Source organism: Pogona vitticeps, chromosome 13 (genome assembly GCF_051106095.1).
Source record: "Pogona vitticeps strain Pit_001003342236 chromosome 13, PviZW2.1, whole genome shotgun sequence".
NCBI classification, from domain to species: domain Eukaryota; kingdom Metazoa; phylum Chordata; class Lepidosauria; order Squamata; family Agamidae; genus Pogona; species Pogona vitticeps.
In genome coordinates, this window is record NC_135795.1 from 7313425 (window position 1) to 7334187 (window position 20763).

The 20763-nt window shown below is 40.0% G+C and overlaps 1 protein-coding gene across 1 annotated transcript; it reads left to right on the forward strand.

The window, feature by feature from the left end:
* The first annotated feature begins 3634 nt into the window (after positions 1-3634).
* On the forward strand, positions 3635-20210 carry JPT2 (Jupiter microtubule associated homolog 2). Its single transcript, XM_020813111.3, has 5 exons — positions 3635-3792; positions 13735-13883; positions 14528-14670; positions 15552-15609; positions 17641-20210. The coding sequence occupies exons 1-5, from the start codon at positions 3749-3751 to the stop codon at positions 17814-17816; spliced, it is 570 nt and encodes a 189-aa protein (XP_020668770.3). The 5' UTR covers positions 3635-3748; the 3' UTR covers positions 17817-20210.
* Positions 20211-20763: the final 553 nt, after the last annotated feature.

Sequence of the window (20763 nt, forward strand, 5' to 3'; positions counted from 1 at the left end):
TTTACCAGTTTTTGGAAAAAGAAAAGGTGTTTGGGTTATTTAATGTAATATACAAAAGCTGTTAACTTCCTCTGTTTTCAACAATTTCCAATTCAACTTGTAAAGTTGTTTTTATGATTGTGCATAAATATATACTAATCCTTGGATTAATTCATTTGTCTGGTGTTTTGTTCTCTACAGTTCAGAGGCAGGCAACAGTTTTAGAGAGAGAGAGGTGGATTGCACCCCACCAGGCATTCCATGGGCTGGACAAAGTTACACACTGTGGCATTTTCACAGAACCACATTCACCTACGCCACATCCTTCCTTGTCAGGGTGTGCGTGGGGCAATAAAGTGCCCCACACCCAAGGCCGGCTACAGCATTGTTTTGCTGCACTCTGGCTTCCTCCTGGCATCAAGGTGTGCGCCTTGAGGGCAAGAACATGGGCCAGAGAGAGACCTAACCCTATTTCTTGGCAGGCCAGAAGAGGAAGCAGTTTGCTTCCCTGCTGAATTCTCTCTTCCCTTCTCTGAGCAGTGAGAAGTTATAGAGATGCAACGCTTAACCCCATTTTAGTTTCCTTTAGAAAGACGTTACTAGTGTTTTGAGTTTATGAATACAGTACAGAGACTGAGCATAGGGCACAGTTTAAATAACTTACTTAGTGTATACATTCCTGCATCTATGCATCTGTTTCCTGGCAACCTCAATATATATATTTGTAAACACGTATTTTGTTTATTTCATTTCTGTTCTATTTTTATTCCAGTGTTAAGAACTCGAGACAACTCACAAATGATTAAAAAAAACAGATACAAACAAAATTGCATTAAGTTGTAACATTGAACAATAAAACATACAGGCCAAATGATGTGACAATGATGTATTGTCACACCATTATCTTGAATATTTGCAATGAAACTTAATTTATTAGCCTCTTTTTTATGTTTTTCTTATAAAAATACAATATCTGCCTTATCCTTATTAATCATTTTAATTCTTTGCTTCATGACATTCCCCAGACCTTTAATGTAGTTAAAGTTAACATAGATAATAGTTTCATAGTTTTAATCATACCAGTTCATTTTTTTTGGTTTGGGTTGGAACAATACAAAAACACAGAGAAGAAAAGTCAAATCTGATACAATCCCACAAAAAAATGCAGAAGGGTCAGCTTTTCCACCCAGAGGAGGGCATTCCACAGCCTGGGACCAACTTACATCGTCACTGGACATGCCTGTGGCAAACGGTGGGGCCCAAAGAAGGGACTCTCCTCTAAAAGCTGGGGAGGCTGGTGTGGGATGATGTGTTCATTCACATTGGGCTTATAAATGGTATTTTCATTTGGTCCTGGAAATGAACCAGCAGCCAGAGGAGTTCTAAATGGGAGTTACATTACAGTAACCAGCCCCAGCCGACAGTCTGACACTTTAGACCACTTGAAAAATCTCAGCACTTCGCATGCAGAGTACAATAATCTAAGCAGCATATATTTGAGGCATGTACCGCTGTAGCTAGATCAGACCTCCAGGAACTAACACATCTAGTGGGCTATCTTTAACAGTCCAAATGGCCACTGCTGAAACATGCATGTTCATAGTGGACACTGAATCCAGGAATACAATCAAATTGTGAACCTTAGGGTTTACTTTTTAGGGGAGTAGTGACCGAATCCAGAATATTTCCTGATCTTCCTTTTTAATAGCCAAGACATCATCTCCTGTCTGGATTAAGCTCCGGTTTGTTCAATTTTATCTGTTTTAGAACTTAAAACAGCTTAGTTGGACTTCAGTGGAAACAACAGAACATTGAATGTCACAAGCATACTGCTACCACCATAGCTCGGCACTCCAGACATCCTCTTCCGGGAGTTTCAAAGATACAGTATATGAAATACCATAGGGACAAAACTAAACGTTGAGGGGACTCCACAGGCCTATGAACAAGATTATTAGAGTCCCTCAGTACAATGGGGTCTTGACTTGAGAACTTAATCCGTATTGGAAGGCGGTTCTCAAGTCAAAAAATCTGTAGGTCAAGTCTCCACTGACCTACAGTGCATTGAAAACCGATTAATCCCGTAACAGGCCGTTTTTGTACTACCTTCTGAGCTTGCCCATCAGCAAAGACTGAAGCCATTATAAAACACTGTAAATCCCACCCAAGAGCAGTGACTCGGAAGGATGTCACAGTCACTGGTATTGAAACCACCAAGAAAGTCCAACAGAATCAATCACGGTGAGACTTTTCCCATCTCCAGTTTCCAACATAAGTTGTTCAATAAGATAATTAAAACTGTATCCATCCCATTAACAATGTTACTACTGTATAGAAGGCATTGGATAGCACTCAGTTGTCACTTATTCTCCGTAGAATCTCTTACCGCCTGAAGGTAATGGTGCACTTACAAAATTGTAGACAACTAAATGAAAATGGACTTCTGAGTGTCTCTCTTCAGAGACTACTGTACCAACTTCAAATTTTGATACCGTTACTCTTCTGTGCATCAGTAACTTGTTCAGTTCTCCAACTGCAGACCTGGACTCCTGCCTGTGTACAGTATATAACTGTTTGTTCTCAGTTGTTCACAAGAGTACATTAGTTTCTAGCCATGTTAAGACAAAAGAAACAACATATAAAGTCAGAAAGCAGGACTCTGATATAAATTCACAATGTTTTTTTCCTTCATAGCAAATAGTTTTATCTCATAACAAATGCACAAATAAATCTACGTAAGTAGATTTTAAAAAAGTGTACAGGGGGGTTAATAACTCATGATAAATGGACTAAGTCTCCAGTCTTGTGTGATGGGAAGGAAAAATGCCCTTTTAACCCCAGTTTACAAAGTCTATTAATCATGGATGCCAGGTTTTGTAAAACTGTACTGAGTGGTGATGGATGTTGTAGTTAAACATTTGGTAAGTCACCAGTCTGCCTCCCCCTTTAAGAGGTACTCCAGATTCTGGATTATTTTTGCTCACTGTTTCTGTAGATGCTGAAATTCTACATCCACATTTTGAATCTTGAATTGTTTCACCTTACTGCTACTTTTAATCCAATTTTATTTGCTCTAGTTGCACGAATTACTGTTCTAAAAATTGCGTTCCTTTTTTTAAAAAGAAACAAGTCCTTTGACTATTTTTGAACTAAAAGTGGGTAAAAAAATGCAGAAACATATCAGTGTCCCAGTATACTGTAGTTTGTTAACCTTTTAAAGATGGGTCGTCAGTCCTTTTTAAAGCTTAACTCATCACTTTTTGGCGAACAAGCTTATTTCACAAATAACCATATCCTCCCAGTGAATCTGTTTATCGATTACCCTCAGTATTAAAATCACACAGAAAGCCAGGCAAACTCGCTCGTTGTCCTTGTTAAACCTTAAAAGACAATAGTCTGGCCCGCCCACCTGCCCGCCTTTCCCTGTAATCCAATGAACACCGAGGTATTTTGGAATGACGAGAGCCTTATCCAATAGACTGCAAGCCCCACCCTCACCAAGCTCTCTCTCTCTCTCTCTCTCTCTCTCTCCCTTTTTGTCCCCTCACGCCCACGACGCCTTCCCGCCTCTTTCTGGATGGGCGGGTCACCCAGTAGCCATTCATTGGTTGAAGGCGGAATGAGCGGCGTCTCCACTGACCAGTCAGCTTCCTCCAACGGCTCCGGCGCCCGGCCTGAGGTAATCAACGGTGCGGAGCCAGAAAAGCGCTCCGAGCTGAGGAGAATTGGTTCGTGGCGCCCGCTGGGTCGTCGTCTCGCCGCCGCCGTCATGTTGCAGGGCCCGGAGACCGAGACGGCGAAGCCGAGCTCCAGGTAACTTGTGTGGCGCAGCCTCCTCGGCGGCGACGGTTGGGGGACGGGGGCGGGGAAGAGGCGAGGAAGCGACCTCGGACGCCTGGGTCCTTCGCCCGGCTTCCCGCCCTTAGGCTTGAGGGAGAGCCCCCTCAGGGCCGGGCCGCGACGAGGAGCGGGAAAAGGGGACGGGATGAGAGGCGTCGGGGCTGAGGAGGGCGGGCGAGTGGGTGGGGTTGTGAAAGCGCCCGCTGCGAAAGGGCTGGGGGTTCTGGATCAGGGCTGGGGAGGGTGAATCGGGCGTCACTCCGGTTTCACCCGCGAAGGCGAAGGGCCGGTGAAGGCCGTGGGTCTGCTGGCCCCGGAGACGAGCCATCGCCCCGGATGGGAAGCGGAGGGCGGCCACCCCTGGACCCGCTTGCAGGGAAGGGAGGGAAGCCAGCAGGATTGAAGGGAGGGCTTCTTTCTCTCTCTTTCTCCTTTATTTATTTCAAGGGGCGGAACAAAAAAAAGGGTGTGCTGTCTTCCCCCTCCCTGCCCTAGTTAAGCAAGAAATAGTCATCATAGAATCATGAACTTGGAAATTAATGGGGTCGGATATATACATATTGTCGAGTGCTGGTCGAGGAGAGTAGCCCTGTTGTTTTAGACATGGTCTATTGGGGCGGGGTATAAATTTAATAAATAAATAAATAAATAAAAATTATGGCAGAAGTTCTCCTCACGGAAGCACAAGACGGGCATTTCAAAGACCCTGTGAAACACACACACACACACACACACCCCGGGGCTGACTTTCTTGCCAGTCAGGGTCTCTGTTTTGATGCCATGTATAAAGATTTGCCATGTTTTAATCTCTTTCTCTCCTGTTTGAGGAAAGGTCGCATTTAAAAAAATAAGGTGGCACCACGTTTTTTTGTCTTCTTTGCTATTTTTTAATTGTGTTTTTACCTGCAATTATTTATGAGTATGTCTAGACTGAGTAGATCTGAGGAGGGTATAAAAGCAATGTAAAATGAAGCATACAAGAAGCACAAAAAACATTTTTTTTTTAAAAAAAGTTCTAGGATGGAATCCATGGGGCTGAAGGGGTTCCCTGCCCTGCCACCTGTGGAGTTGTCGGCAGGTTGCTTGTTCCACCAGAACAGCAGCAAAAGGATGGATGATGCCTCTGTAGAATGCCTTATAACTAGAAAACTCCTGGGGGGTTGCTATAAATTGGGATCACATTATTGACTTATTATTATTACTATGAAGTATACATACTGTACAAGTAGGGTGGACTACATAAGCCTGCAAAACAGATACATTTTAACATGTATCAAAATTACAAAACATACATTTTTAACATGTATCAAAATTACAAAACAGATACATTTTAACATGTATCAAAATTAACTGGAACATGTTGAACCTCTGAGGGAAAAGGTATTGTGGACATTTAGTGCCACTGTGTTACTTTTGCACAGTACTTTCATACAAGAAGGAAAGTGGCAAAAATGCACATGCACCGAAATAGACCAAGAGCACTTAATCTGCTTTGCAGAATACGTTTCCTAGTAGGATGGATTTGATTTCAATCAAGTTGATTTCAGTCATGATTTAAATAATAAGACTCAATTTAAAATCATGATTTTGAAATGTAAAGACTCGTTTTTGCTGGTGGTTCTAATCTTTAACATTTGCAGCCAGATGAGGATTTAATATTTAACCTGTCAGATTATTAAAACAACTGTATCAGAACTGATTTTAGTTTAATACGTTAATCACTCATATTTGGAGAAATCCCCAGTAGGTGGTAGAGACAAAGACTGTTTTTTGTACTACAGCACTCTCGGCCAAGAATCCAGATAGCTGTTTGCAAGGATTTTTTTAATAAAAAAGGGGGGAACCCCAATTTAAAAGGACAAGAGAGTGAAAGTTCCAAATGGTTACAAAAAAGGTTTCAAAATACAGGAGCAAATGAAGAGATAGAGTTAAAACACATTCAAGAGAAATACGCCAGAAAATATACAAGCTAATTACCCTACCTGATACACCTTGGCAGAGAGATAGCAACTAAATTCCATATTTTATATTCCCCAAGTTCTCAGTTTCTCCACATCTACTTACAAATATTTTCTTCAACGGAAACCTTGCACTGTTTGCCTGTGTGCATAACGTTGTACACGATATGCTTCAGGTGATCTCAGTCTGGAATTATGATGCACCTACTGTACTTCTGATTTCCTTAATGGCTTTGGAACTATTGACATGGAGATGTTCTTGCAATCTGGGGTAGAAATCTGTCATAGGTGGCTTCTGTTTCAGATCTTGTACCCAGAGTACTGCCAATTCCTAGTGCAGTTGCCAAATCAAAGTCAAGAGTGCTAATCAGGAAAAGAGTAGTACGGTAGCTTTAATTATATGGTCTGTCAGCAGAATATATGGTCTATTCTAAAGATGGTGAAACAGTCTCCTTAGTATGGATTTAGTTGCTGAGCCAAACTTGAAGTCAGAGATACCAGCTGGCTACCTAGTATTTTGTTCTGTCATTGTAGTCCTGGGTTGAGTTTATCCTTTGGAAAGATGAATACTATTTTCACTGAACTTGGGGTGCAGTGTCTATGTGTTGTACACACATATGTATTCCATAGTTGTTGCTATTGGTTTTGTGTAGGTCACTATTATTTACTGCTGGCATTGGAAAAAGTGTGCAGTGTTTATACTCTCCGGAATGGGTGGATAGAACTGTGTTCTCTCTCTCTCTCTCTCTCTCTCTGTGTGTGTGTGTGTGTGTGTGTGTGTGTGTGTGTGACTCGCTCCAAAAAAAAGGATGAGCAGGCTTCAGAGATGGCCAGTGGTGACACTCTTTAGTGATAAATATGTTGAATAAAATTTGTTTTTTTTAACAAAGGTTGATTCCTTCTCTGAGCCTTTCTCCGAGAGCTGAATAATTCACATCTTGTACTTCAGACAATTTCTTTGTTGTAGGAAGTGGACCAGATGCTGGCTGTTAAAGGGCATCAGACCATGCTGTTGTCATCACTTTTCATGAAGGCTCAGCCTAGCAGGCTTTGTCTTCAAAATGGGTGTTGGCTGGTGGAACCATGCTCTAGAATTTTGTTTTCTACCACAGATATCAAATAGCTGCTTTTAATTATCTAACTGCTGCTTTAAGCAATTAAGGTTTTTTTTCTTTTGAAGTAATAACCCAAGATAAAAAGCTGAAGGATGAAGCTTGTTGTTGTTTCTCCCTCTACATAAATTGCTAATATAGTTAAATGAATGCTATAGATTCTAGTAACAATAGTATTGATCTGGACAAATTACATCCGATGAAACTTAATTCTGATTGCACTGTTACTGTGTTAGTGGTGGATTTAACTAAAGAATGGTCACTAAATATATGTTAGAGTTATTCACACAACCAATCTTTGCTTAGAGGAATTTTCAGTTTTGGCAACTGCTATAAAAATAAAGTCTAATGTGATGATTTGAATCTTAACTATTTCAAAACAGATTTTAATGACTTTATTTTACCTGGTTCTGGCTAAAATCCCATTGTAGTAAGTCGAGTACAGTGATATAGTCCTGCAGCTCTGTGAAGGGTTGAAGTGTTGCACTTCTCAATCCAGGACCCTAAAGGATCTTCCTGTTGGCTTTCTCAGATCACTTCTGCCATTCCTTCACCTCAGATATCCATTAGCTCTTCAGATTGGCCTCTCCTTCTGTCCAAGGCAGTGGGAGCTGGTTTGTCCTATTATTGGACCGTTTGTGTGCTTCATGAAATGCTGGAACTGATTAAGGTGACATGATAACTGTCACCAACTCCATGCACAAGGCTGTCTTGTCAAGACTGACAAGAGGTTCCTTTGAGTTTGTTGATAATAAATACACCACTGGAGGAAAAGGCAGAAAACTTTGGTAAAAGAGGCAAGAGATAATAAAGCAGAAAGCATACAGTAAATAGTGAAATGGTAAAGTAGAGACTGAAACTTCACATAACCTTTAGTATGTCAGGATCCCTATAGAAACCCCTAGAACTCAGTTGTACAGCATCCTCTGAAGTTAGTCTATGTTGACACTCAAAATGATGAATATAACTGGTTCTTATCTACCTCTATAGGGCAGGTACCTGTTCAATTAACCAATCTCTGTACAGTCAACTTCTTGCATGCTTAGATTTCCATATTTGGCAGTAAGGTAACAGGGCATGTCACCAATGAGCAAACTGATAAAATCAGACATCAAAAGACACAGACATCAAAAGGCGTTGCACATCAAAGTATAACACATGCTAGCCTGTTTACTGGTTATGCCATGTCACTTCCAAAATTCTCACCCTGGAACATCTGGAGTGTACAGTCTGGAACTTTCTCAAGTGACCTACAGTTATTCAGCTGGATAAGACTGGTTTCTGCATCTCCAGGAGTTGAAGCTTCCCCCAGGTAACATCTAGTAACCTCTGCAGTCTTATTAGTACCCAACAGCATCTTAAACATTAGCACAGGTAGGAATATTGATGCATGCCACATCAAAATCTTTGCCATACAAACATCTGCAGGGGACACTGTTCTAGGTAACATTAGATTTAAGCTTTGTATCTGCTTTTTCAAAAGCAAGTGCAGTCCTACTCAGAATAGATGCATATTCTTTTCAAAACCATATTAAATAGCCATGTTTCTATTTTGTCTAAATTGAATTTCAGCTTCTTCACCTCAGTCTATCACTTGAAACACTACACACTACATCCACAAGATATATTTTCCTCCTCAGCAGATCCATTTAAAAAATGCAAAGGTGAATCAGTGACTTATTGTCATGTTGCTCTTGTGGTCATCCATTGCCTGGGTAAATCACACATGACTGTGATGTATTAATCACCCTAGAAAAACTTTTATAAACAAACTGTCATCAGCAACTGTAAAAGGCCAGTCTCTTCAGTATAATTAACATTCATATTATCCTACCATTGTTATTCATGACAAAGGTTCTTACATCCTTTATAGCACAAGCTTAAATGGAATATGCCTGTATGTCAAAGAGGCAGTCACCCACTGTTAAATACCCCCCATTGACTTTCTTAACAACCACAACATCTGTATTTTGATACAGTAGTACCTCGATTTATGAACGCCTCGGTTAAAGTAATTTTCGGTTTATGATTGGAAATCCATAGAAAATAATGCATCTGTATAAGTTTTGTGTTGTTTTTTTTCTTACAAAGAAAATTTCCAAAGGACACATTATGTCTGGAAGTATATAGCACTGCCTCCCATTCCTATGACAATCTAAATTTCAGGTTACGAAATTTTTGCTTTACGTAATATAAATTTACAATGCATTAATTTTGTAAACTGAGGTACTACTGTACTATGTATTAATATTTGCCATGTTCTCTCTCTTTGTTATTATGTCTAAGGAAGCGGACTTGTCCATGAAAGTTCACATTAAAATGTAACACTTTTTGGGTGCCCCCACATTTTTGTCTTTATTTGTTCTTTTTTTTTTTTTACCTATAATGATTGCCCAGAATAACACAGCTACCTCTCCTATAACCTCATCCACCAAAGGAGCCAATTTTGTTCTCTTCCAAAGAATATTTTGTGTGGTGATTGGGTATATATGCGACTTGTCCAAAGTGATTTTATTTTGCCATCTTTCAGGACTGTGTGATTTCCACCCTTTCTCAAGCAATTTTTGTGATGTCTATGAAATACTTTAGTGATCAAATAAAATTACACTTCTCCCTTTTGGTTATACATGAATTTAAAATTCTGTACATACGTACATGTACCCCATAAGTTCAACAATGAAAGTATCAAAATGGTTTTCCTGTTCCCAACACAAAGTTTTTAATTCAGCCTCTAGATCAGTTTTATGTAATATTGTTGTGTTATTTTATTAGTTTTTCATGTTATATTGGAAGCTGCCTAGAGTGGTTATTTCAACCAGATGGGCGGGATACAAATCAATCAATCAATAAATAGATCAGGGGGTCATAAAGGCCTTAAAGAGTTACACACTGTATTGTATAGAAGGGGTTGTCAACACCATAGAGGAGATCCCAAATAGAGAGTACTGTGTGAGTTAAGTGAATCAACTATTGATTCTTTGTAGTTATGTTTTTGAGAGTATGAGTTATACATGGAGTTTTGAACTACAGGAGTGTGGCACCACAGCCCCAGTCTTGTTAAAGGGAGAAGTGTATTGGTCAATCTAGAATATTGTGTGTGAAATATATTTACAGAGACTAGAGTAAGAGAAGGTATAGTGCTCCAGTATTAGTTCCTTTCCTTGCTCCCTTGTATCTCTTCAGAATGTTTGAGCAAAGTCTGCTTTGAAATCACCCTCCCATTATACGGATGCTGCATATCTTCAGGCAAGCAAGCTCATGTCAAGTCATGTGTTAGAGATGTGCCTGAATGCTGTAGTTTGATTATCTCAGACTTGTTGATTCTTTTACGTCTCAGCTGTCAACATTTTGACAAAGAGTACTGCTTTCCAATATTTAACTGTGCAACTAAGCCTTCCAGCCCTTCTAAATTTTAGAATCAAGCCACCCAGAGTGGTAGAATATACCAGATTTGGGGGAGGGAGGATATAAATCGAATAAATAAATAAATGAATAAATAAAATTCTGGTGACTAAAGATACTGCAAATTTACTTGTCTTGGCTCCTTTTTCCCCCCTTCAACATTGTGCCAACCTCCAGATACAATTGCTGCTAAAATCAGTTAGAAATACTCAGCATTCAAATTCTTCTAACTGAAGAAAGGGCTGACAGCCACTACTGTTGCTTTTATATTATTTCTGAACATGTCTTCTTATAGAAGGAGCTGTTTAACCCACACAATAAAATATGAAATGGATGGGGGATGGAAAACAGTCTAGCAAATAGGAATTTTCCTTTAATGTACAGTTTATCCCAGCATCTGCTTCAGTGTTAAAGAGAGTATATTTTTGCCTCTAAACATCATATGAACTCTATATGGATGGAGAAAGAAGATCTAGTAAAAAGCAAGGATCTAGAGACTGTCTAGGTTTCAATGGCTGTGTTAAAATCTCCATATTTATAGTGTAAATGTTGTGTTCCTCAAGGAGGAATACCTGTCTTAGGGTTGGATGCTGAGCAAACTCTCTTTTTGCTGATATGAGAGATTTCCACATACTAGGTTTCATGTATGTGCAGTGCCAAGGTGAATACCATTATGCTGATACTGAATTTATGCAAGGTTTAAGTTTTTCTTTGAATGTCTGTGTGTCACTACCTGAACAATGAATATATTTTAATAAATGCATTTTGAATTACTGACAACTTTCAGTATTTTACAAGATTGACAATTCATTTGTCTAATAAATTTGCAGAAGTAGTGGTGGAGGAGAAATCCTGCTACTGCTTCTTGTTTCTCTCCTACTTTAGGAGTGGGCCTGATCTTGCCCAGGGCCAGGATCTTGCTAACTTTCTTTTTTTGGCCGTAGCTAAATGTCTTGTAATAGATTTTAAAACAGCAGTTATTTCAGTGCATTTTGCAAGTTGAAACCAAAACTAGAATGGCTGCCAAGCAGTGCCTAAGCAGTTGAGAATGTTTAAATTTAAGTTTGATGATTTAAGTGATATCAGCCTGTGCGTCTGTTTCTGGGACTATTCCTCTTATTTATTTTATGATGGAGAGAGAGGCAAAGCTACAGACTGATTTGCCCTGTGGTATGCTGAAAGAAAACAACTGTAACTCCAAAGCAGAATGCTATTCTTTGTTTCTTGTTCCAGTTAAGGCACTTTGGTTTTACAGAAACCCTCCATAATTCTGGAAGATGGCAAAAGTTCCAGTATCTGGAATGGATTATAAGTACATAAAAGAGAAATTTTTACATAGACGTTGGTTCATTAATGGAGCCATCTAGTTCCTTGTGCTGTAATTGTATGGTCATTTTGTATAGTGAAATTTAGTTGTACTGTGTGCGTACCACACTGAGTGACAGTTTCAGCCATCCCTTTCCTCATTTAAGCAGCATTCTTTAATAGCACTTTCACCCTCTTCATTACATCCTTGGCTTTGTTTTACAACAGTGATTCCCAGCCTAGGGTTACATGAACTCCCAGGGATACAAACCACGGCATTTAAAGGTATGCAGAAAAACTGAATAATTATGGGGAAAGCCACATACATCAATAGCGTAAGACAAGAAACAAGTCAAAAGTTGTGAAATTAGGAGTGGCAGAGTGGATTTTCTTTGTTAAGAAAAGCTCTCTTCCCTTACTTTATTATTTTAGCGAATTGTGGGGAGTCTCTAAACAGTGTGCTGCAACCAGACCACTACAGCTTACACGTTAAATAAATGTGACATTAAATAACAATAAAACAATAAACATCATTATAAAATCAAAATTATACACATATACACCACAAGGAGGAGGCGTTCTGCCAGGTATCAAGGTCCCATACTGTTTAGGGCTTTGTATGTTCACACCATCACCTTGAAGCTGGCACAGAAGTGAACAGGTAACCAGTACAGAGTGGCGAGAGTAGGGAATGGTACTTTTTAAAAGACTACTTAGTAGTCTGGCTGCCATATTCTGGACCTGCTGAAGTTTCTGTAGCAGCCTCATAGGCAGCCCCATGTAGAGAGCATTACAGTAGTCTAATCTCAAGACTACCAATGCATGGACCAGCATGGTGAGGACCTAATATCAAGGTAGGGATGCAGCTGGGCAATCCCCCTCAGATGGAAATAGGCAAAGTGGACCACAGACATTACCTGGGACTCCATTGATAGCACTGGGCCCAGAAGTACGCCCAAGCAGCAAACCTCATCCTTAGTGGAGCAAGTGCTCCCCAAAGGAGAGGGAGGTCCCCAGTCTGCAAACACCAAGGGCACTCACGTACAGAAGTTCCATCTTGTCTGGAATCAGCCTCAGTCTGTTATCCCTCATCCACTCCAGGCACCGCTCAAAGGACAGAATGGCATCCTCTGCTGAGGGATGGAAGGAGAAATAGAGCTGGGTGTCATGTACTGTAGGTGATATGAAGCTCCAGAGCCCCCCCGATGACCTCCCCCAGCAGCCTCATATAGATGTTAAGCAGTATTGGGGAGGTGATCGACACCTGTGGGACTCTGCAATTGAGACTCCATATACAAACATGGATTTTGTGTCTCTATATTTTAATTTCATTCTTCTACACTTAACTAAAATGTGGTCTGTTTTTAGCTGTCCCTTTTCTTAAATGCAATCATACATTTGTACTCATACTTTTATAGAAAAGTAAAAACAGAGGCAGGTTTTTGTATGGAACCTCATAAAATCCAGTGAGCTAAAAAAGGAGCGGGGAAAGAAAAGGTTAAGTTCCTCTTGACATACATCTGTGAAATTGACTTCAAGACGCAAGTAACTTTATCTGTTAAAGGGTGTGGACAGGTTTCAACAGGAGAGAAGTGAGTTGGGTATTCACTATTCAGCCTTGTTCGGTTTGAAGCTGGGTGTGGTGAAAGTATCTCCAACAAGAAGAATGAGGTCATTTTGTTTATATGTAGTATTAATTGATCTTGCATTGCACTGAAGAGTGTGTGCAAGAGCTCACTGTAGTTGGAGCATTCTTTCCCCAAAATAAATTGATCCTATAACTGGGATTGTGCTACAGTAGGTTATCACATAGTTCTAATGCACTTAAGCACTCATTGGGTGTGTAGTGTATGGTAAACAGTGTTGAACCCACCAAAGCCTTTGCTTCCCAATCACAAGAAAAGTTATTTTTGGCTTCTCTTTGCCCTAGACCTGTTGGATGAATCACAGCAAAGTTAAGGGAAGGTCTGGCCTTACCTGGCCATGATTTATGGTTTTTAAATGTTTTTGCACATTTCTCAAGAAAACTTTTGAAATAGTTCAGTCAGTCAGTGCAGTATCTGTGCTGAAGAATTCAGATTAAATGCAATAAATATTCATGCTTAACTTTTTAAACAAATCAATGCTCTGCAACATAGGATACTGAAGCCCCCTGGCGGTGGCTCCAGCAATCTTTTTGGAAGCCCAGAAGAAGTCTCTATGTCTCTGAGGCCGCACAGAATGGCATCTAACATATTTGGAGAAGGTGAAGGATCACTCAACTTGCCAAAGAGAACAAACCCTCCAGGTAAGAACCATCCTGTTCTTGATGACTTTATGCAGTGGCAAGTTTGGTTTTGATTGTAGAATGGATAGCTTTCTGTTACATTTCACCTTTCTAGGACAGAATTTACTATATTGTGTTACAACTCAAGAAGAATTTACTATATTGTGTTACAACTCAAGAATAATTTAAAATCCCTTGTATTTGCTTGCATCTTTTGCCTGAGTGCCACATTGTATCTTCAGAAGAGTGTTTTGCCTCTGTGAATTACAACCCAGATTCATTTCGTCTGTTCATGCCTTGCATACTTTATTTTCTTTCATCTGTTTTTCCTGTGAATTATAGTTAAAGAGATCAAAGAGATGATAAGAGAGAGCATCTGGACAAAACTGTCCAGTTAGTATTCATCATGGATTCAACCATTTTAGATAAATTGGATCCTTTTGTTTTCCAGATATTAGGCTTCTTTCCATGAGTTCTGTATTGTTCCCTGAGTCCATTGGGGCCAAGGATGGGGCACACAATACAGGAAAAATGTTTACCAGAACCCGTTCTAAAATAAATATAACAGTGATAAGGAACTCTTTTTCCAGGCCTTCTCTTGTTACCAGAAGACTCTAAATAAAATAGCTATCCTTGTAACTTCCATTACTACTGCTGCGTTGCAGGTGGGAAGGACAGTGGCATTTTTGAGGAGCATAAACCTAACCCTTCTCGGCAACTTACAAATCCACCAGGTGGAAAAGCCAGCAATATCTTTGGGTCTTCTCCACATGCCAGCACTGTCAAAGCACACCCAAACAAGCCCAAGGTAAATGAATGGATGCTAGATGGGTCGTATATAGCTTTCACCCATTTCCTTTACTTTAAGAAAAACTTTAGAGAAGCTGCTGCTGTATTGAAGCATAAGAAGCTGCCTTATGTTGAGTTAGACTGTTGGTCTACATAGCACAGAATTGTCAACACTAACTGGCAGCAACTCTTCAGGGTTTCAAACAGGAACTTTTCCAACTCGGTTTGGGAATGCCCCGGGCTTTCTACATGCAAAATATGTGCTTTTCCAATGGCAGTCATGAGCCATAGCCAACTTGAGTGATGGATTCTTGTAAATGAAATCTTTATGGTTTCACTTGTAGTACTGAGCTGAATATGAGGCTCTGAATATAGTGTTTAGAAGCACAGGTGCAATGGTCCCAGCGTGTGTAGGGGAAGCACATTGGGTTGCATGTCTAATGATTAAGTTGTGTGGGATTTTTTAGATTTATATTTTATGTATGTTATTTGTTGATTTTGTTTTGGTTAGTTTATAATAACTTTTGGGTTTATTTTAATAATAAAAAAGAATGTGTGCAGCAAGTGCATTCTTATGCTGACCCAGCTTTCTGTCTGTTGCAGACTGCTAAAGTAAAATTGCATTTCTGACTACAAAAAAAATGTTCTGTAGCAAGTACTAGATACAGAACCAAACCTGAGAAGCTGCTGTAATCTGTTTGCTTAGGATATCAAGCTGAATTGTCCCACGCATACAGACAACAGTGGAGAAATGCAAAGAACAGCTAGAAATACTGCCATTGAAAAACAGTGATGGCAAGAATTGCTGGCCTTTTGTGCTCACAAGAAATCCAGAAGTGGTTGTGATGGCTTTTTAAAAGAGGCAGTTTTTTTTTAAAGTGTTATTCTTTTCCTTCTCAGGATCATGCTGTAATCTTAAATGACAAAGGGGATTCACTCTTGGGAGCAAAACCGGAAGGTATGTGGAACAAGCTTTGTTTCTAGGGAGTGAACAGTTTCGAAGGATGAACAGTCTTCCACTTTTCCCAGTTATACAACTGTACTTAAAATATTTATTTAACATTTTCTTTGCTTTTTTGTCTGTTCCTTAAACATGAACATGATCACACCAAAATATACACCTTTAATAAAATAAATCACAGCCTCTCCTACATGGGGAGTGACTAGCAAAATAAAAGCACATATTTCCCAAAAATCAAGGAAGACAGGCAGGCAAAATATACAATTAAAGCCCCTCTCCCAAACCACAATATGGACAGATTTCTCCTTACCACTTGATGTCTTCTCTTGTCTTCTTTTTGAATCCAGCAGGCAGCATAATAATCTAAGCACTTGGTTAGAGGGCTCATTTGGAGTGTGCTAAATAGGGATAAGGACACCTAGATCTCTGGGATGCCATTGGGTGCAGGCCTTGTATCCACATGACATATGCATCTTAAACAACCCACTTCCCTTTAAAAGAAAAGAAAAAAATAAAGCAAAAAAGAGCCTCATCCTATTTCCTCCTTCCAAGAAGCTTTCAATTTTAAAAAAAATCTTAAAAGGCATAGCACTTCAGCGCTGCCCTAACTAGGTTTTTTTTAAAAATCCTTGCTCCCTCTCCCCCTCTGTGGAAGAGCAGAGGAAGTTTTTAATTTCTCAGTGTTATTAATAGGCTAAGAACAAAAAGAATCCTACCCACACTAAAATGAGAAACCTCTGACCGGGAGCCAAAACGGTGGAGGTGAGGATGGGCTGGTTTTCACGGGCACAGTGGTCACCAGGAAAAGGAGCACACCAGCCTGTCCTCAGAGAACACCAAACAGCAGAACAAATCACCATAAAGCCACACCTAAGGAAGGAAAGGCTGCTCAGTGGCAGCAAAAAATAACCCTGCAAAATTGAAGAGGGATCCACCTTGCAGGATCCCAGGCCAAACTACAGGTTCACATCCTCCCGTAAGACATTCTGAGTAGTTGCTGATAGCCCTTTTTGGTCGCACGGCACTTCTGCCATACTCTCTACAACACTATTAGATACAAAAATTATACAGTAGGTGACTTTGCATACAACGCATGAAAGAAAGGTCACATACAGGTAGGAGCCTTCTGGTGCAGTGGTTAAATTGCAGTACTGCAGCCAGAACTTTGTTCATAACCCGGGTTCAATCCCAGCTGGCTGGCTTGAGGTTCACCTATCCTTTCATCCTTCCATGGTTGGTAAATTGAGTACCCAGCTTGCGGGGCGGAGGGGGCAGCAATGTACAGCCTGCATAAATAAATTTTAAACCACCCAGAGAATGCTTTTAACACTATGGTGTGGTATATAAGGAACACAATTTGGGTTTTTGGGTGGGGTTTTTTGCTTTTGCAAAGGATGAATGAAAGGCTAAATGAAAGAGAAATGTGAAAGAACATGAAACTTGTATACTGGAAAGAGATCTCCTATAACTGTTTTTATTTTAGAGGCTTTCCTTACAGAATCGACAAAAGAAATTGACCATGAAAAAAGGAGCCACTTTTGTGTGTTCTTTTCTTTCATGTAAAGACAGAATCCTATCCCACACCTTGGCTAGGAGATTGCCAATGGGGCTTGGTTTTTCTGCAGAACCACCAAATACCAAAGTGTTCCTCTGTTAGTTTCTTAAGAGGTGTGTTGAATCCTCCAAATGGCATCTTACTATTATCTTCAAGATAAATTCTTTAGGTTGAAATAGTTTTGTGTCTCATTAAGAAGTGCTAACTGAATTACTAACTGAAGACATACCGTATTTTTCGCACCATAAGATGCACTTTTCCCCCACAAAACGGGGTGGAAAGTCTGTGCGTCTTATGGAGCAAAGAAAACAGATTATATTTTCCTTTTTTCTTCTCCTAAAAAATTGGTGCGTCTTATGGAAAGGTGCGTCTTATGGAGAGAAAAATACGGTATTTGACAACTATTTCATCCTGTCATATTTTTAATACGTTTTACCATGGCCACTTAACAATGTATGTATCGTTTTCTTCAGTGAAAGAAGACAAAAAACCCCAGGTGGAAGATGTGAGTGGAGAACTGCAGAAGGAGAACACCAAGGAGCCTGGACACAAGATAGACAATCATGAGCCCAGACTGGGGCCACGGCCACGGTCACACAACAAAGTTCTTAATCCCCCTGGAGGCAAATCCAGCATTGTATTCTATTAGAAAATGCCACTCTCTTTTTCCCTAATGGAGTCAGCACAGAAATATGTTCCACGTTTCCAAGGTCTTGGTGCATCAGGAAGGAGGCATTTAGTGGTTTGTCTTATTCGACGGTCTGGCAGAATTTAGCTTGAGCATTTCTGTTTGTTTCCTTTTTTAATGTTACAGAACAGTCCTAAGCAAAGCCTTTGAGCCTGTATATTTTTGCTGCTTTCTGACCATGGTTAATGAAAAAAATCCTGTAAGGAGTTACAGTGCACATTCCTACTGAAGGTAGAATATTATTTTATTAATACTCAGATTAGGTAATATAGCCTTGAAGAAATTTTACCTGTGCTTGATAGCGCAGGGGCTACGCTAAATACAACCAAAGGCCAAACTGTAACCTAGAGTTGCCTCTTTATCTTGTTATAGAAACTGGGGGAGGAACAGACACCTTTACCATTCAAGAGGAGTAATAGCGAAAACAAAGTTGAGCAAGAATTAACTTTCTGGAACAGTCTCAAACGCCTTGACTTTCTGGGAATTTAAAGATGATGTGAGTTGAATGAGAAAGGAAAGAATATTTGCAGTTGTGGATGACATGTAATAGTGGAAGGAACTTTGCCAGACCACTCTTGTGCAGAAGTAGATCTCGAATTTTATCGAACAAAGTGGTTAACAACCGAGGATCAGCCCAATCCATGCTTTGCAAATGGAAGCTGTTTTTGCTTTGTGGTGTTTCTAGCATCCATTGGAATATTAATCCCCTTATGCCCTACAAAAGCTTCTAGTTTTTCCTAATTCTTTGCTGACTCCATTAGACCTATTTATCTTCCCTCCCTAAAAGCCTTTGATTACCTCTGATCACTTCTGCTTGTCCTCCAGCAGTAGAGATACCAGGTCTTCCCTACCCCTGCCATGACAGGACCTGTACATTGAAATATACAGAGCGAGACTGTTTCCCCTCCCCTTGCTTTGGTAGTCTTCAACATAGCAAAACTGGAGTTCTCACCATGCCAGCCAGGGGAGACTTGGGGTAAGTAGTATTTTGGCTACAGCCCTACCCTTTACACTCAAAGGTATAGGTAAAATTTCTAGGAAAAAATTGGCAGTCCTATCTTGAGCCATGAATTATTTCATGAACTACCTGCCTTGAAATTCTTCTGCTTTTTTCCTTCTCTGTTTCTCTTATCTCATCAGGAAGGATTCCAGGATTTTTTGCAATACAAGAACTTACATTGCACTGGTTGTTTAGATTTGTTTCTAATTACTTGTATTATCTTTCTTAATTACACTATATATATAGGTCAGGGGTGGAAGTGACTAAAGCAGGAGTCAAGAATCTCTAGATGTTTGGGACCTCAACTCCCAGAAACTCACGCCAGCGTAGCCAAAAGTGTGGGATTGTGGTAGTTGTAGTCCAAACTGTTTGGAGGACCAAGTGTTCCTTGCTAAAAGGGAGGGGCCTTAAACTTGTTTGTTTGTTTTTGGAGGGAGGGGAATGAATTCCCCATGAACTGAATGGTTAGATTTGTCATTTGTCAAAATCCAAGTGATTAGACTTAACAGTGGCTTGCCTTTTGTCTCCACAATGTATGTGTGTTCAGGCACACCAAAGAGTTAGTGGCCTTTCTTGCATTATAGCTCCCAGTGCAAGGAAAAGAACTCCAAATTCATTTAAACTGATTCCAAGAAGTAAGCTTTATGTCAGACATTTTTGAAGAAAAGAGTTCTGTTGAAGTGTTAGATGAAATGTTGTGCCTTTTTTTTAATTTAAAAGCTAGTTTCTGCTGAGGAGAGTAGGATAACAATAGTTCTTCACTGCCAATCACTTTTGAGCATTCTTTGTTCATAATAAGTGCCCTTCCCCCACTCTGCCGTGGACTGGCTGGTCATGGACACTGAGCCTTAACAGTTATTGGTCATTATTCCACAGCTGAATGGAAAATTTTGCCAGCATAGTAACAGGTTCCCATAGCACAGACAGCGATTTTCATGAGGAAAACCTGCCCTCCACTTGGTCTGTGGCATAATATTGCTTTGCTGTTCTGGTGGACTTCCCATCAGCAGAAGCGTAACAAGATATTTCCTGTTATGTTAAAAGGATCAACATGGGAACAATTGACCAAAGCCTGCCCCTCTTTTCATTGTGTTTTTGGAGTTTCTTCTTCCCATCTAAAGCACTGAGTTTGGACTATCTGAGCATGAATTAAGGTGTTTTTTATCAGTGCCTCTGTTTCAGCTACGAGATCAACTAAGCCTTGAACGGATTTAATTAAGTATCTCTGTGCCATTTTTCTTAAGGGATGGCTGGGAGCAGAATGTATCTAGAAACAATACAATACTTTTCAGGGGCTAATGAAGCTCAACTGTCATGTATCATGTACTGCTCAATAAACAGCTGTGTTTAGTTCATTCTGATGCAGTTGATAGATCTTCAGGGCTTTGACTTTTCGTTCTATTGCTGTATGGCTCCATGAGTTTTAATTGTCAGTACTGGCATATGCAGAGTGCCAAGCATTCCATAAAAGTACCTGTAGTGGATGTATATTTATTATGTATGTCTGCACTGATATGTTACTGAGGAGCTTAAACAACAATGGCAGTTTTCTAATCTAAGGCTGAACGGATGTTTCTTTTCTGAGCTGCAAATACAATTAAGTAATGTTTGAAGCTGGGAAGGACTGACTTTTTGTTTCAGAGCCAGGATGGATTTCTGAATCTGGGCAAATGTCTGAACAAGGATCTTTCCCAGCTGCAACATGTTTTGCCAGTTTTTGAGTCAGATCTTGTGTCACCCTTCTTTTGCACAACACACTCAACATTTGCCATTCCTATTAAGCTTTTACAACTCTCTAGTTCTCAGAACGTATTGTACCCAAGCTTTAATACATATAATTTAGTTTATTTAAAAAAAGTTAGCCTGTTAGTCAGCAATATGCCCCCCGGTACTCTACTGCACAGTCCA

Excerpts from the sequence above, each read along its gene's own strand:
- JPT2 (XM_020813111.3), top strand. The coding sequence starts at position 3,749 with ATGTTGCAGGGCCCGGAGACCGAGACGGCGAAGCCGAGCTCCAG. Across the intron at positions 13,884-14,527 it reads AAAGAGAACAAACCCTCCAG|GTGGGAAGGACAGTGGCATT; the intron begins GTAAGAACCATC and ends GCTGCGTTGCAG. Across the intron at positions 15,610-17,640 it reads CTTGGGAGCAAAACCGGAAG|TGAAAGAAGACAAAAAACCC; the intron begins GTATGTGGAACA and ends CGTTTTCTTCAG.